General features: G+C 41.4%; 1 protein-coding gene across 9 annotated transcripts in view; it reads right to left on the minus strand.

Moving 5' to 3' along the window:
- Positions 1-15,789, minus strand: part of ICE2 (interactor of little elongation complex ELL subunit 2) — a 75,506-nt gene that overhangs the window by 44,303 nt on the left and 15,414 nt on the right. For all 9 annotated transcript variants that reach the window (XR_009758940.1, XR_009758941.1, XR_009758942.1 and 6 more), the window contains exons 3-10: positions 14,449-14,710; positions 12,054-12,173; positions 11,618-11,752; positions 11,165-11,287; positions 10,503-10,662; positions 5,305-5,474; positions 2,237-3,392; positions 1,029-1,195 (exon numbers count right to left, since the gene is read on the minus strand). Coding sequence is in view for 6 of the 9 variants with exons in the window: in XM_061595054.1 (XP_061451038.1) it covers positions 1,029-1,195; positions 2,237-3,392; positions 5,305-5,474; positions 10,503-10,662; positions 11,165-11,287; positions 11,618-11,752; positions 12,054-12,173; positions 14,449-14,710 (2,293 nt within the window). In the remaining 3 variants the exon portion in view is untranslated. The remainder of the gene's footprint in view (positions 1-1,028; positions 1,196-2,236; positions 3,393-5,304; positions 5,475-10,502; positions 10,663-11,164; positions 11,288-11,617; positions 11,753-12,053; positions 12,174-14,448; positions 14,711-15,789) is intronic.

The raw sequence follows: 15,789 nt of genomic DNA on the forward strand, positions 1-15,789 counted from the left end.
TCTCAGACAGCAGGAAAATACCAGTTTTGGTTAGTCTAGCTCCTATAGTCTACATTTTGAAGCATAAGGAACTCAAAGGCAGCCCTGTATAGAATGTGTTGCAATCTTTCTGCAACCAGGATGCTACCAGGGTGTGGCTAACAGTAGCCAGGGCTATCTCTGTCAAGGAGCAACCTTGGCTGGTGAATGGCGCTTCATACCTACAGATGGCATCCGAGCATCTAAAGTAAGGCATGGATCTAACAGCATCTTCAAGCAGCAAATTTCATTGTTTATGTAGGCCCACCCATGTTATTGTTCACAGAGCCCTAGACGGAATGGAGGAGCCTCCAATTTTCTTGGGAGGTTCCTCATCAATTTACTTAGTTGGCACAGCAATGACAATAAAGGTCTATGCTTATGTGATCAAACAACACTGGTGGCGTTCCTCTACAACACTGTTATTTGGTATGTTAAGTTGGACCACGTGCTCCACCTGCAAGGGTCTCATATAGCACTGTAAGAAACTGCACTTCCAAACATAAATATGCTAAACAACATTATCAGTAACTATCAAGCAAGAAAAGCAACCATTTCATCATTACCTTCAATCACAGAATTATAAGGCTGTATTTGTGACTGGACCCTTGAGGCAATTAATGCATGACACAGAAACAGGCTAGGCTGAGGCGCTGGAAAGAAGTAGCACAGGCAGTTTTGGGGTCCTCGTCCCCTGCTTTTGTGTATGAAGTGCGGCTCACACTCTTATCTCCATCCTAGAATAGTGCACAGGTCAGCAACTGAGCCAAAACAGGCCTCTTAGTTGCTAGCCTAGAGTTAGGAGAGATCCAGAGGGAGCTGCAGCTATGGTGAGAGGAAGCTGGGGTGGGAGCTGGAGCAATGCCAAAGCCTTCTCAAAGTGGGTCAAAATCTGGCAAAACTAGCTGCTGACCAAGGTGGTGGCCAGTGAATTGACTCAAAGAAAAAAACCCCATGTTTTTTCATACATGTCTGGAAAAACATGAGCGCAACCGAACACAAAAGCTTACCTTCTTGACTTTAGCTTTCTTATTCTTTGGCCTCTGTTCTACTTTCTGCAATGCACAGCGTACCAGCAGCAGCAGGTCATCCAGGGTGAACAGCTTGTAGATAAGATTGCCCTGCTGAGGAGGTTCGTATTTCGATCGATCTTCGGTTGCATCCCAAAGCGGCGTCTCTTTCCAAAAGAGAGAGCAAAAAGGCAGTCAGACACTACCTCACCGTATCACAAGACTGTACTCATTTAAAAGGTGTCTTTTCTGCCCCATAAAATTTAAGAATGTTGTCTGAATAATGGGTATACTGGATTTAACCTCAAGGAAGAAAGTTTGTTTGTTTATTGCATTTATATCCCACCTTTTCTCTAAGGAGCTCAAGGTGGTGTACATGGTTCTCCCCTTCCCTATTTAATCCCCACAACAAGCCTGGGAAGTAGTTTCGGCTAAGAGGCAGTGACTGGCCCAAGGACACCCAGTGAGCTTCATGGCTGAGTGGGGATTCAAATCCCGGTCTCCCAGGTCCTAGTCCGATACTCCAAACACTACCAGTGGCTGGCTAGGATGTCGCAGAAGGAATTGTATGGCACTGAGACTTCCATGGTGTCTTGCCCAATTAGATACCACATTCTTGTTAGCACAGCCCAGGGTTTTTTTTAAATAGATTTTCCAACTGCACAAATTGCTTGTAAGATACCCTACACAAAAAAAACACACAGAACACACAAAAAGTGTGTTTTGCTCTTTACTTACAGCCTCTCTATCAGTGGTGATTTCTCCACAAAAGTCAGTAGTTCATATCCACTATATAGCAAAGATTCATTTATGAATTTGCCTTAGTTCAGTAATAGTTGCAAAAAGAAGTCCTTTTAAGGGTGTTTACAAGGATCTGACAGTGTTACCTGCCTAAAGATGAAGGTGAAGAGGAGGAGATTCCAGCCCAAAAGAAGAAGGTGTTTTAATGTGGTATAGGAAGTTTGTTTTAAGCATGGAAACTGAGCATATTCTACCCTTATATAATTTGTGTACAAGCCATCATTGACATTGCTTGTCATTTAAAAGTGCTTAATAAACACAAATGCCTAATGCATCTAATCCTCCCCAACTTTTCCAATGGCACATTATCAGCTTTACAAATGCACAATTTTTTTCTAACTCCACATTTTGTGTCCAACTGCACACTAAAAAAAAAACACCGTTGGCACAGCCATCAAAAGACTCACCTTTTTGAGATCCCTGGAAGAAGGATGTCCAGGTAACCTTGGGCAAGTTGCCAGTATCTGCAGTGGTACTTTGCCTGGGCTCCATAGCAGAAGACACTTTTGATGGTGGGTGTCCCAGGCTTGGTGCAGGATTCAAATTTATTTCAGAGTTTACCTGCGGCTGCTGTTGAAGGTTTGGAGAAGGTGGCCTGAGAAGTTCAGTTTGCAGTTTCAAAATCTGCCCAACAGGATCAAATTCTTTAGACAATCGTTTACGAGTTTTTTGGGGTGCAGTCATTTCTTGAACTGAAATATTTGAAAGATCGGCCAGTTTTTCTGAGAGGGGTTGTTTACAGCAAGGAGACTCATGAGTGTCTTCTTCAGAGTGTTGGTCAGTAGTGATCACACTTGATTCACAGTCAGCATCATTTCTATATTCTGTGTCAATTATCAAAGATTCTTCTTCAGCGTCACTACAGCAGGACAGAACAGATGAGCTGGCATCTTTGGCTACATCAGCTTCTCCTTTGAAGTTTTCTTTTTTATCTGAAGTTAAAAAGGTATTATTGTCCAGAGTGTCTTCTTTGACAACAGCAACTCTTTTGTCATCTGGTTCAAGTTCCATCAATTTAGAGCCTGTAACTGATGCATTTTCTTTACAGTCCAAACCCAAGACACCACTACTAGATATTGGAGCCTTATTAAAATTCTGCTCAGTGCTAAATTCTGCCCTCTGTTCAGCAGCTTTTCTCCTTCCTTCTCCAACACCGCTATTTACATCCCATACCGACTCTTTTTCCATTTTCAGGTGCTTAGATAAGATTTCAGACACATTAGCAGGTTTTGTAGGAGCGCTCTCTGGTTTAGAAAGCTTAGATATCACTTCTGAGACATTGGTATCAAAGTCTACACCTACAGAGTTGGATGTTTGGAATCTTGTGCCACTGTTCATGTTTAACACTGGTGCTTTCTCTATTTTCAGATGCTGTGATAAAACCTGAGATAAAATGGCAGGTTTTGCAGGAACGTTCTCTGATTTTGAACTATGCAAATGCTTAGATACAGTGGCAAAAGTCTCTAGTTCCGTCACATCAGTCTCAAAGTCTAGATCCACAGAGTCAGATACTTGCATCAGTCTCCCTTGGAAAGTTTCAAGTGGTGTCCCCAGTGAGCCATCCTTGAAATGGAACAAAATGATCTGCTCAACATATATTATCTGAAGCATTAGAGAAACATATTTTTTACTAATTAACTCATATTTGATATCTCTGCATCAAAATGTTTCAGTGGTCAGGCTCAGATGGAACAATCTCAATCTAATAAGCCATGGTTTAACAGACTGAGAATTAGCATTGTGCCCACCTACTCTTTCCTCTCATTCCTTTAGCATGTCATAACAGAAAACATGTCGGGTTAATTAACAAGTTCCAGTTACACCTGAACTGGGAAACTGTGGCTTAATCTCTGACTGCAAACCAGAATCGGATCCAGGCTTGTACTCAGGAGAATAAACCACCATATCCGAGTTTGCACATAGTATTAAATTAAGGCACACAAGAGAAGAAAATTGGGAAGGAGAGAAGTGAGCATGTGGGTACAATGCGTGTTCTAATAAACTGTAGTTTGTTAGACTGGGATTGTTACATCTCATATGGGTCAAAACAAGGAAAATGGAAGTGATAACCAGGTATACATATATGTTGAAAGTGGGGAAAAATTCGAGCATTTTCAAACCCAGTAAACAAGTTCTTGCAGGATGCATGGATTAGCTAATTGTTCTAACTTTGTCTCACATTCTGTCATTATGGCACAAAAATGAAAGTATTGATATTTAAGAGCCAGTACTAAAAGTGGGCAGAGTGGTGTACTTGGACTGTGAAGACCTATGTTCAAAACTACCCTCAGTCAGGAAGCTCACTGGGTAACCCAGATTGCACACTTAACGTACCTCACAGAGTTGTCACACAGAAAAAATTGGGTAACTAATACACTGCCCTGTGCTTCTTGAAGAGAGGATAAAGTATTAACGTCATAAAAACGTATGTGCCTACATTCGTCATCAAGAAAAGCCACATTTTATTGTCAGAATAGGCATATCTTTATTGACTGCATGGCAGTGAGTGGTGTGTAGTGGTTAGAGAACACTGGAGGGAGATCCAGGTTCAAATCCACAATCAGCTCTGGAGCTTACTGGATGCCTTTAGCCTAACTTAGCCTGACAGGGTTGCTGTGAAGATAAAACGGAGATGGAAAACCATATATGCCCCCTTGAGATTCTTGGAGGAAAGGCAGGATATAAACAGCACAAATTAAAAAGAAATTGGTGCATCCTTGTGTTGAGATTCAATAGTTCAGTTTCTGATAATTTAGAAGGCTGCAATTTATTTTTCTGCCAACAAAGGAATTTGTGGCAAGAACAGAAATTATGGATAGGAGAATTTGACAAGAAATTATACGAGGCACAAGGCAAGAGTTATAACTCAGTGGAAATGCTTTGCATGCAAAATGTCCCAGGTCTGATCCCTGGAGGCTGGGAAAGATTCCTGTCTAAAACCCTGGACAGCTGCTGCCAATCAGTGTTGACTGCACTGACTTAGATGGACTAAGATCTAACAGTATAAGACAGCTTCCAGTGAGCCTATGGGGTACCACAAAGGGCAAAACACAGTTTGCTCCCAGAATACTAGAATTCTAAGGTGGGCTGCAAGTTAAGGATCTGCAGAGATCCAAACTATCCATGGAGCTTAACGCAAGAAGGGCCACGTTTGTTCTGCACAATGCAAGGGAAACCAAAAGGAAGAGTAAGGGGTAGACCCTGGCAAAACAGACCTCTAGGCAGGTGTGCAATCTGGAAGTGCTGTACCAAGGTGATGTTCTGTACTTTTTCCAAATGTATTCTTCCAACCTTTGAAGACTAGAGCCACCACCACCCCAAATATAAAACCTGAGGTTATCAAGAACTGAGATTCTGCACCAGATAACAAATTCTATGCAAAAGTCAGGGAACACAAGATGTCCAGTAAAGTTTCATAATTTGCAAAAAAGCCACATGCTCAATAAAACTAGGTAAGCATAAAACAAGGGCTCACAGATCTTGTTGGTGGCTTGTCCAGTATTACATCATGTGCCAAAACATGTGATTTTTTCGTCATGTGGAAATCGGCCAGAAATTCATGGAAAATATGGTTCTTCTCTCTCACTGTCATCTCTTTCTTTGGGAGAGGGGGATCAACATACACAACTTTGACTGGCTTGAGACCTTTAAAGAGAAAAATGCATTTTCACTTTCCAGTAGCACCATGCCCTTTGATTAAAGCAACATCTGAAAGGCATTAATCAGCTGAGAAATGTGATTCCCTCCCAATAACACCTCGATTCATTGTTTTATTATGCTTTTCATAAGCATTTTCACCATTATTTTAACAGCCTTTTCAATTAAAACAATATGAGGGGATGGTGGAGAACCCCTATATAAAAACACTTCCCTCAACTCCTCACCAGCCTTACTGCAAAAGGTTATGCAGGATGCACAGAAACTATCTTTATCAAATAGGGGAAATGTGTGTTTTTTTGGGGGGGGGCAAGGAGCAGAAAAACACCACCAGAAGTCAATATTAGTTGTTGCACTATGTGTCTGGACACTGTTAGTATTGTAAATAATAATAAGGATGCAATCTAGATTTTGAAATATATCTACCTCTTTCTATATATAAATGTATCTAAGAACATAAGAACATAAGAAGAGCCTGCTGGATCAGGCCAGTGGCCCATCTAGTCCAGCATCCTGTTCTCACAGTGGCCAACCAGGTGCCTGGGGGAAGCCCGCAAGCAGGACCCGAGTGCAAGAACACTCTCCCCTCCTGAGGCTTCCGGCAACTGGTTTTCAGAAGCATGCTGCCTCTGACTAGGGTGGCAGAGCACAGCCATCATGGCTAGTAGCCATTGATAGCCCTGTCCTCCATGAATTTGTCTAATCTTCTTTTAAAGCCATCCAAGCTGGTGGCCATTACTGCATCTTGTGGGAGCAAATTCCATAGTTTAACTATGCGCTGAGTAAAGAAGTACTTCCTTTTGTCTGTCCTGAATCTTCCAACATTCAGCTTCTTTGAATGTCCACGAGTTCTAGTATTATGAGAGAGGGAGAAGAACTTTTCTCTATCCACTTTCTCAAGGCCATGCATAATTTTATACACTTCTATCATGTCTCCTCTGACCCGCCTTTTCTCTAAACTAAAAAGCCCCAAATGCTGCAACCTTTCCTCGTAAGGGAGTCGCTCCATCCCCTTGATCATTCTGGTTGCCCTCTTCTGAACCTTTTCCAACTCTAGAATATCCTTTTTGAGATGAGGCGACCAGAACTGTACACAGTATTCCAAATGCGGCCGCACCATAGATTTATACAACGGCATTATGATATCGGCTGTTTTATTTTCAATACCTTTCCTAATTATTGCTAGCATGGAGTTTGCCTTTTTCACAGCTGCCGCACACTGGGTCGACATTTTCATCGTGCTGTCCACTACAACCCCGAGGTCTCTCTCCTGGTTGGTCACCGCCAGTTCAGACCCCATGAGCGTATATGTGAAATTAAGATTGTTTGCTCCAATATGCATAATTTTACACTTGTTTATATTGAATTGCATTTGCCATTTTTCTGCCCATTCACTCAGTTTGGAGAGGTCTTTTTGGAGCTCTTCGCAATCCCTTTTTGTTTTAACAACCCTGAACAATTTAGTGTCGTCAGCAAACTTGGCCACTTCACTGCTCACTCCTAATTCTAGGTCATTAATGAACAAGTTGAAAAGTACAGGTCCCAATACCGATCCTTGAGGGACTCCACTTTCTACAGCCCTCCATTGGGAGAACTGTCCGTTGATTCCTACTCTCTGCTTTCTGCTTCTTAACCAATTCCTTATCCACAAGAGGACCTCTCCTCTTATTCCATGACTGCTAAGCTTCCTCAGAAGCCTTTGGTGAGGTACCTTGTCAAACGCTTTTTGAAAGTCTAAGTACACTATGTCCACTGGATCACCTCTATCTATATGCTTGTTGACACTCTCAAAGAATTCTAATAGGTTACTGAGACAGGACTTTCCCTTGCAGAAGCCATGCTGGCTCTGCTTCAGCAAGGCTTGTTCTTCTATGTGCTTAGTTAATCTAGCTTTAATAATACTTTCTACCAGTTTTCCAGGGACAGAAGTTAAGCTAACTGGCCTGTAATTTCCGGGATCCCCTCTGGATCCCTTTTTGAAGATTGGCGTTACATTTGCCACTTTCCAGTCCTCAGGCACGGAGGAGGACCCGAGGGACAAGTTACATATTTTAGTTAGCAGATCAGCAATTTCACATTTGAGTTCTTCGAGAACTCTCGGGTGGATGCCATCCGGGCCCGGTGATTTGTCAGTTTTTATATTGTCCATTAAGCTTAGAACTTCCTCTCTCGTTACCACTATTTGTCTTAGTTCCTCAGAATCCCTTCCTGCAAATGTTAGTTCAGGTTCAGGGATCTGCCCTATATCTTCCATCTGTTTTCTTCTCCTTTGCAATTTCCTTTCCTGATCTTTGCTAATAAATGTGTTAGTCTTTAAGATGCCACAAGACTCTCTTGTTTTCCCTGCAACAGATCAACTTTCCTCTGGAAGTTATTAACAAACATTTTCACATTGTTTCACAAAGCAGTTTAGGAGATCAAAAGTGCAACCCTGGACATGTCTACCCAGAAGTCAGTCTCACTGAGTTCAATTGGACTTACCCCTAGGTAAGTCGGTACAGTTCAAAATCCATACACCAGTATTTTCAGAGGGCTAGCAGTAAATGTTTTCAGAGTAATAGTATTCTAATTTGGTATCTGTTATATGGATGAAAACACATACCATATATTCCGGCGTATAAGACGACTTTTTAACCCTGGAAAATCTTCTCCAAAGTCGGGGGTCGTCTTATACGCCGGGTGTCATCTTATTAGGGTTGCCATATTGCCCGGATAGTCGGGTCTTACCCGGATTCTAAGCATGCCACCCGGTGCCCGGCTAGCCCCTTAGGTGGCCCGGATTCTCAGCTTTCATTTAAAAAAAAATTAAGTTTCTAGGTGGTGCGGTTCTCGATATATATATAAAAACGTCAGGCACCCCCCCTCCGGTTAAATCTTTTTTTAAACTACTGTATAGCACTTCGTAGCTTTAACCCCGGCCGTTCAGGATTTCAGCCAATCAGTGAAGTGTTTGTTTGGTGGCAGTGTCTGCAAAACCTCATTGCGAGGCCAGAAAATGGTGGTTTCCCCTCCTGTTTATCTGAAAATCTCATAAATTGGGTAGGTATATACATTTCAGTTTTTCCCCCTGTTGTGTGTAGGAGTCAGATCCTGGGCAGTGTTTTGAAAACCTTCCCAATAGTTGCTTTTGGGGGTAAATCCCATATGTCCAGAGTAAATCCTATTGAATTCAGTAGGAATTACTTTTGAGTAGACATGATTATGAATGTGCTGAAAATCAATGGGACTTTGGAGTGAATGTAAAAAAGAATTGTGTTTGTGTTCTCTTTCTGCCCCCCCCCAGTCCTATTTTAAAGCAAGTAGGCAGGGCTTACTTAGGTATTGCAGTTTTTATTCTGTAGGAAACTAATACTGATTTTTTTAAAAACTAATACTGATTTTTCTGCAATGACCAATTGGTTTGACAATAAACTATTATATGGGCTGTATGTATTTATACATCTGCAGTGTGTGCATGTGTGTATGGAGTCTTTCCAACACCCCTGTGAGGTAGGGTTGGAAACCAAGGCAGCTCACAACAAGAAATAAAGCCATTTAAAATCCAATAACCATAAAAACAAGTATAAACAGTTGCAAAACAGTGTAAAGTGGCATGATTCGGAATTTTGGGTTGTGTGAATGAAGTTGCTTATCACTTGAGGTTGCATTTCTGTCCCTGTTTGAGTAAGCCCCATTGAATACGCTGGGACTTGCTTCTGAATAAATAAATTTAGGATTGCACTATAAATATCTTTACAGTTTGTGTAAATAATAAATATATTTGATAGTTATGCTTATATAAATATTTCTTCGTTTATCATATTTTTGGTTTTTGGTTAGGAATCCTGACTGGTTGTGAGATGCTTAGTTTTTTGCCTTATAGGAATCTTGTTGTGGTTGGTATGGTATTACATTTAGGACAGTGTTACTGCCTTCTGTATTTTTTTTTCCTATTTGCATTTCACTTATCTTTAACCTCACTCCGTTACAGCCATAGAAGCAACAGCAGCATATGCAAGATAATTAACTCCCATTAGTGATAAGAACAAGAATTTATAATTATTATTTCAATTAAAACAAGAGCCTTATCAATACTTTGAAGAGGACCAGATATTTATTTTCTTTCTGAGCCCAGGACTGGGTCTTTCATGATGCCCGGTGTGTGTGTGTGTGTGTGTGTGTGGGGAGCAGGAGAGTAGTCGATAAGACAGACATCCTGGCATTGATAATCGAATTAGCAAGGTATGTGTGGGGTTGTTGTACATTTCCAGGCTCAGTTTCATTTTGAGTATGGAGGTGGAACCTGTGTAGATGTGGTTATCAAAGGGAGAAGAAATTTTGAGTTAAGCAAAGCTCTGCTTTTATAAAACCTAAGAAACATACAGTACTTTGAATGTCTGAGTGCCTGCACCAGTGGAATACTGGAGGAACTTGTAAAACTTGCTGCAACAGTATTTAGAACAGCATGTGGTGTGAAAGACTCCTTTTCCTAACATTTTGGCTTGTTTTTCTCTGATTGTGTATTTTTATTGTTTTTACTATATTTGTAAGCTGTGCTGAGCTCTGTTTTTAACAGCAAAAGGGCAGGATATAAATTCTCTTAATCAATCAATAAATACCCCATAGTGTTGGAAACTAGAGTCTAGGCATTTAATGTTGCTTTTAAAAAAATATTTCTCACATCTTTCCCCAGTTTTTGGTGGTAATTCCTAGGCACAAAAACAAAACAACTGGACAATCCAAATATTAATATTTATAAGTTTATAAGTGACAGTTTTCCTGCTAAGTACCTGCATGTCATAAGCAGGGGTAGTCTTATACGGCGAGTATATCCCAAACTCTATATTTTAACTGGAAAAGTTGGGGGTCGCTTATACGCCCAGTCGTCTTACACGCTGGAATATACGGTAATTTATAACGTATGTGCCAGAAAACAAGCACCTTTGGCTCAAAAATCTCTTTCCGGTGTGTGTGGGTGCACATGCGCAAACACACACACACACACACGCATATATATATGTATGTATGTATACATACCTTCAGCAGAGATGATTTTCACAGAAACAGGAAGTTCCCACTGTTCACTGTAGTCCAGACCATGATTGTTCAACAACGTAAATAACGACTCACTAGTTAGCACCACCTGAGGACAGTATTTCACTGCAAGTTTTTCAGCATTTGGATCTGTACTAACATCCTTTATTAAAACAAAAAAAAATGAGACAAGAAAAAGGAAATTAGAATGAAAACAACATGGCATACCACTAATCACGTTCTGAAAAAATATTTGATCCAGGAGGGAAAAATACTGTTAGATCAAAGAAGGAAGGGAAGGGGGAAGGAGCCCCGTTTCTAAAGTAGAAGTCAAGGTATTTATTAAAATGCCAAATATACTTTTATGGACGCAAAACACTAGTGTAACACACTGTGAGAAGTCTCCCACTAGTACTTCAATAGTTTACTCAACTGCACACATTTTCTTTTTCTGCTTCTTCTGGTCTTTCAATCCAACTCCAATTAAAACACTTGTCTGTCTCCATTCTTCCTTTTCTTAAACTGCAGTAGCCTTAACAAGCGCCATTCCTGACTAGCTAGGCACAAGCTACTAAAAACAGCTGGCTCACAACCTCCACTACCATGGAGAGGTTTGTGTGGTCATAGTTCTGCTGATTGGCACCCTCTGCAAACCATTTACTTACACTGTGCAGCATCGAAGCTCTCTGCTCTGGAGTTGCAACGTCCAACTCCTTTTTATGATTAACAGGCAACTGTATTGATGCAGGCAGTTTTGGAAAGAATCGCTTAATGATGCTCACCTTTCCCTAGAAGGAAAAAAGAGAATTAACCCTTTGGGCTTGGCTTCCAAGTAAATAGAGAATGTTTCTTTTAAGATCATACACTTAAACTGTCTGACAATAAACAGTGGTGCCCAGGCTCAGTTCCAGAACTGTCATAGAAAATGCTCTGCCTGCCACTGGTCAGTGGTGGAGCACCTGTGGACATCACAGGATCATTCCCTGTCATCTCCAAGCAGGGTTGGGAAAGACTCTTGCCTGAAACTCTAGAGCGCTGCTGCTAATCAGTAATACTGAGGGAGGTGGACCAATGACCTAAACGGATATAAGGCAGTTTCCTTTATAAGTATATCTTACCAAAGCAAGAAGGCATTTTTCGGATCTAAGTGTCAGTTCTGTGTGAAACTTTCCTCCCATGATACTGGTAATTTCATGTAGATTGTAACATTCAGGATACTTCTTCACATAATCAATACGACATCTTAAAAATGTCTTGGAGGAAAAAAAATATGGTTGTAATACTGTATTCCGCAACAGTGTCCAAGAAAAAATAAATAGCTACATTGCAGTGGTGTATCAGTTCTCAAATACAGCATTTACTACTAATGGATGTATACAACTTAAATGTTTATATTGTTATTTTGAAGTAAGGGCATGGGTTCCCTCAGAAAAAGTTTTTATTTTTTATCTTACAGCTTCTTTCAGCTAATAAACCCTCTTTTTCCTATGTAGTTTTCAAATGACTGTTGTTAACCCTGAAAAAGCATCAAGCCAACCTTTTTACAATTATTACCTTGGTGTAAAGCAAGACCTCATCGGAGATGTTATTGTAATCTTTAGAACAACTTCTGGCAGCATTTTGGGCAAACTTCAAGAACTCTGCAACTTCTTTGCTCACAAATTCTTTTATTTGCTAAAAAACAAACAAACTGCCATAACATAGTATCATCATTCTTACATTTTTTTTAATAGTAGCTATTATCCACTCTCTGAATGCGTTGAAACAGACGCATTCGCTTAGTCTTTAACAGGAAGGGATACCAACCAACCAGACCAACAGACTGAGGTCACAAAAACAAGAGAAACAACTTGGGACTTGCACCGAAGTGTTGCACTGAATTCTTAAGTGTGCCCTACACAACCCCTGACTTTTCTGTGTCTTTACCTCCCCTCTCCTTTTGTTCCTCTTCCCCTTACTCGTCCTGTTGCTCACTGCAGTGTTTTCCCAGCAGCCTCCTCAGCTGCTGCACCTTCCATTTCTAATAATCCCACCGATTTCCTGCTTCCATCTTCTGATGATGCCTGCCTCATTTTTGAAAGTGTCTTAAACAAAACAAATTGTAACAAGAGAAAGCAGCGGACTACTTGTGCACTTCTCCAGGCCCCACGGAAGCCACACATGCACAGCCCATAGTTAATGGTTTTGGGGTGTTTTTTGCTCCCTTTTAGGGGGACACTCTGTAAATCAGGTATGGGGTACCGTTTTCAGTCCGAGGACCGGATCAAGCACTTGGCCCAGCCTCCATGGGCCATTTTTGACAGGCAAAGCTGTCGGCAAAGGAAAAATCTGTTTGCACCTGCAAATGGACAACTTCAGAGGCTCTTTGTGAGCACTGATCAGCAATCCCCAATTGCAAAAGAAGAACCAGGAGTGCACTTTCCCTGCCCCACTTGACAGCATGTGGGCATGGTTTGGGGAAAATGGCATAGTGGGACAAATTAAGCCCACAAGCTGAAAGGTCACCACTACTGATGTACTTGTTTTATAGCTGCCCTCCCTTGGGGTTCCCCTGGATATGCTGGAACTTCCCTATTGTCTGTGGGTCGCCCCGTTTTGATTCTAAAATCATCAGCAGTGATGCAAACTATGGGGCTATTGCAGGACACAGATATGCACACCTGTTGTAACAAATAAGCACAATCTGTGAGCAATTTGCAACTGTATATGACAGACTATTAAGTTTAGGAAGCCTCACTTTAGAATAAATGGTTGAATCTGTTCATTTGTGGTGTGTGTATGTGTATGTATGTATCTGAATGTACTAGTTTTGACTGATCCCCACACCCAGCAAGTTGAACAGTTCTGAGTCTTTCCTCTCCCCCACAGAAGATGAATGGAGACAGTGTATTAGATTTCAAACCCACAATTGTGTTCTGAAGGTCCATATTAAATTCAAGGGAAGCACACAGAAAAGGCCAAACAAGTTACACCACAGATTCACTTCGTTTAGCCAATTATCCAAAACCAATGAATGCCCAATTCACAGGCGGAAAGAGTGGTGCGAATGTGAGTGTTATGTGTGTAGATCATAGATAGCTATCAGACCACTGATCTATCTAGCTCAGTACTGTCAACGCTGACTGGCAGCAGCTCTCCAAGAGTTCAGGCAGGGAGTCCTTTTCAGCCTTAACTGAAGATAAGAACATAGAAGAGCCTGGCTACTGGTTCATGCCAAAAGCCCATCTAGACAACGTCCTGTTACGACAGTGGTCAACTGGAGACCCATTACAGGAAGCCCACAAGCAGGACCTGCGAGCAACAGCGCTCTCTCCACCTATGATTCCCAGCAACTGGCATTCAAAGGCACACTGCCTCCAACAGTGGAGGTAGTGGAGATGCCAGGGGCCAAACCTGCGATCTTTTGCATGTGAAACATTGGCTTTACCACTGAGCTACAACCCTTCCCCAAGGTCACCTGAAATGCAACTGCTGCTCCCTGAATAGGGATTTGGTGATTTTCATCATTTTGTCTGGATTTATTAGTTGCCACACTACCTCAACCTCTTTTTCCTTTGCATCTCTCACTGGCATGGTGAAAACTGCCAGATCCACAGTGCAAACTCCTTTACACAGAACTTCTTAGATGAATGACATGGCCTCAGCTTGGCTGGACAGCAAATGTTTTTCACACAGAAGATAGTTATATTCTTAGCACCTCCAGCTAGAAAGGTCTCTGGTAGCAGCTGGAGAAGAACTTGGGAGAGAGCTACCGCCAGGGAGAGTACTGAGCTACCAGAATAAGGCTGCTTCGCATGTTCATATGACTACACAGGGCAGGGGCCATGTGCCTGCATTTCAATCAGACACAGCAGTACTGTTTCCATGTGAGAATGACAGGTACAACTCGGTTGACCTTATAGCAAATTAACTGTGTTACTATTTTGAGAAAGAGGAACAGAACACTTACCAGATATTGCAAATAATCTTTTTGCTCAGACTGATCTATCAGGTTGGGATTGGCATTTAAGCACACAGACAAGAGAAACAAGTATCTCCTCTGTTCTTTCTCGGTCAAACTAGAAAAATGCGGGTAGGGGACTCTAGGCTCTTGAAAAGGTGCAATCTCTGCTGAAGACTTCATTGCCACTTCAGCTGGTTTTACTGCAGCCTGTCCGCTAGGCTTGTTTTCGTGCCCAGTGTTTGATACACGTGCATTGTCTTCTGTGTGACTGAAACAAATACAAATGCATACAAATATTCCACTTTTTGTAGGCAAAAGATCTGTCAGAAAACTGAAATCCTCATTCAGTAAAGAGCATAATTTATATTACTACTGCAAAATTTTTAATACCTTCTAAAAGACTAATGCTAGCTTGGCCAACTATTGTATTAATCTCCCCCCCCCCCAAAAAATGTAGAAAATAAATGAAATCTGAACCATTACTTTGAAGCAACAATACCAGGAACAACAAGTCAATGGCCAAGACTTAAGGAGCTACTTACCATGCAATCCTGCACACATTTTCTCAGAAGCAAGTCCTACTGTGGTCTTTCACTGGGAGTAAACCCAGAAAAGAGGGGAAATGATTGCAACCTTAAGCTCATTCAAAGGACTTGTGTGACCTCAGTGGAATTTTTACTATTTTTCATTGAGCCCCTCCCCCCGCTTTATAAGTAATAAGTCACATGGCACAAGGGCTGCTGTCTGAGAAAAACAAACACAAAGCCCGCTTGTGCTCATGGAATTTGATTTGTGGCATTTTGGATCCAGGCCAGTTTATGTTCTATGAATACTACCCCACAGCACATAGGTCCTCAAACAGGCCTATTAAAAGAATGACACTCAAAACACTCTACTGCGTGATGGCTGGCTTAGCTCTTAATTATTTAACATAAGCAAGCTTTGTAATAAGCACATTTTGGATTAACTGAACCAAGTATTAACTGCTGATCTAGTGAAAAAGAAAGACCTGATTTACACACCAGGAAAAAGTCTCAACAGTGTCACGTCTACAGCTCTTAACAGCACTACACAGCTGTCTCTCAGAATGAGAGAACATGTCCATCCTTTTGGCATGAACTGGCAAATTTAATTAAGGTGCTGCACCAACAAGATGCTGACTCAGATGTGCCTGATGTAGGAATGTCATGTGATTCTCACAGCTTAAATTAGCTACATTGGACGAAGACTGGGACGGCAGCCTATCGGGATTATTTCACGCCATGCTGCTGTCAAAGCATTCAGCAGAATATAAGCCAAAATCACCTGGACAGCCCCTTTCACCTACATTGTCAGGCTGTTCTTTAT

This window comes from Rhineura floridana, chromosome 14 (assembly GCF_030035675.1).
Source record: "Rhineura floridana isolate rRhiFlo1 chromosome 14, rRhiFlo1.hap2, whole genome shotgun sequence".
NCBI classification, from domain to species: domain Eukaryota; kingdom Metazoa; phylum Chordata; class Lepidosauria; order Squamata; family Rhineuridae; genus Rhineura; species Rhineura floridana.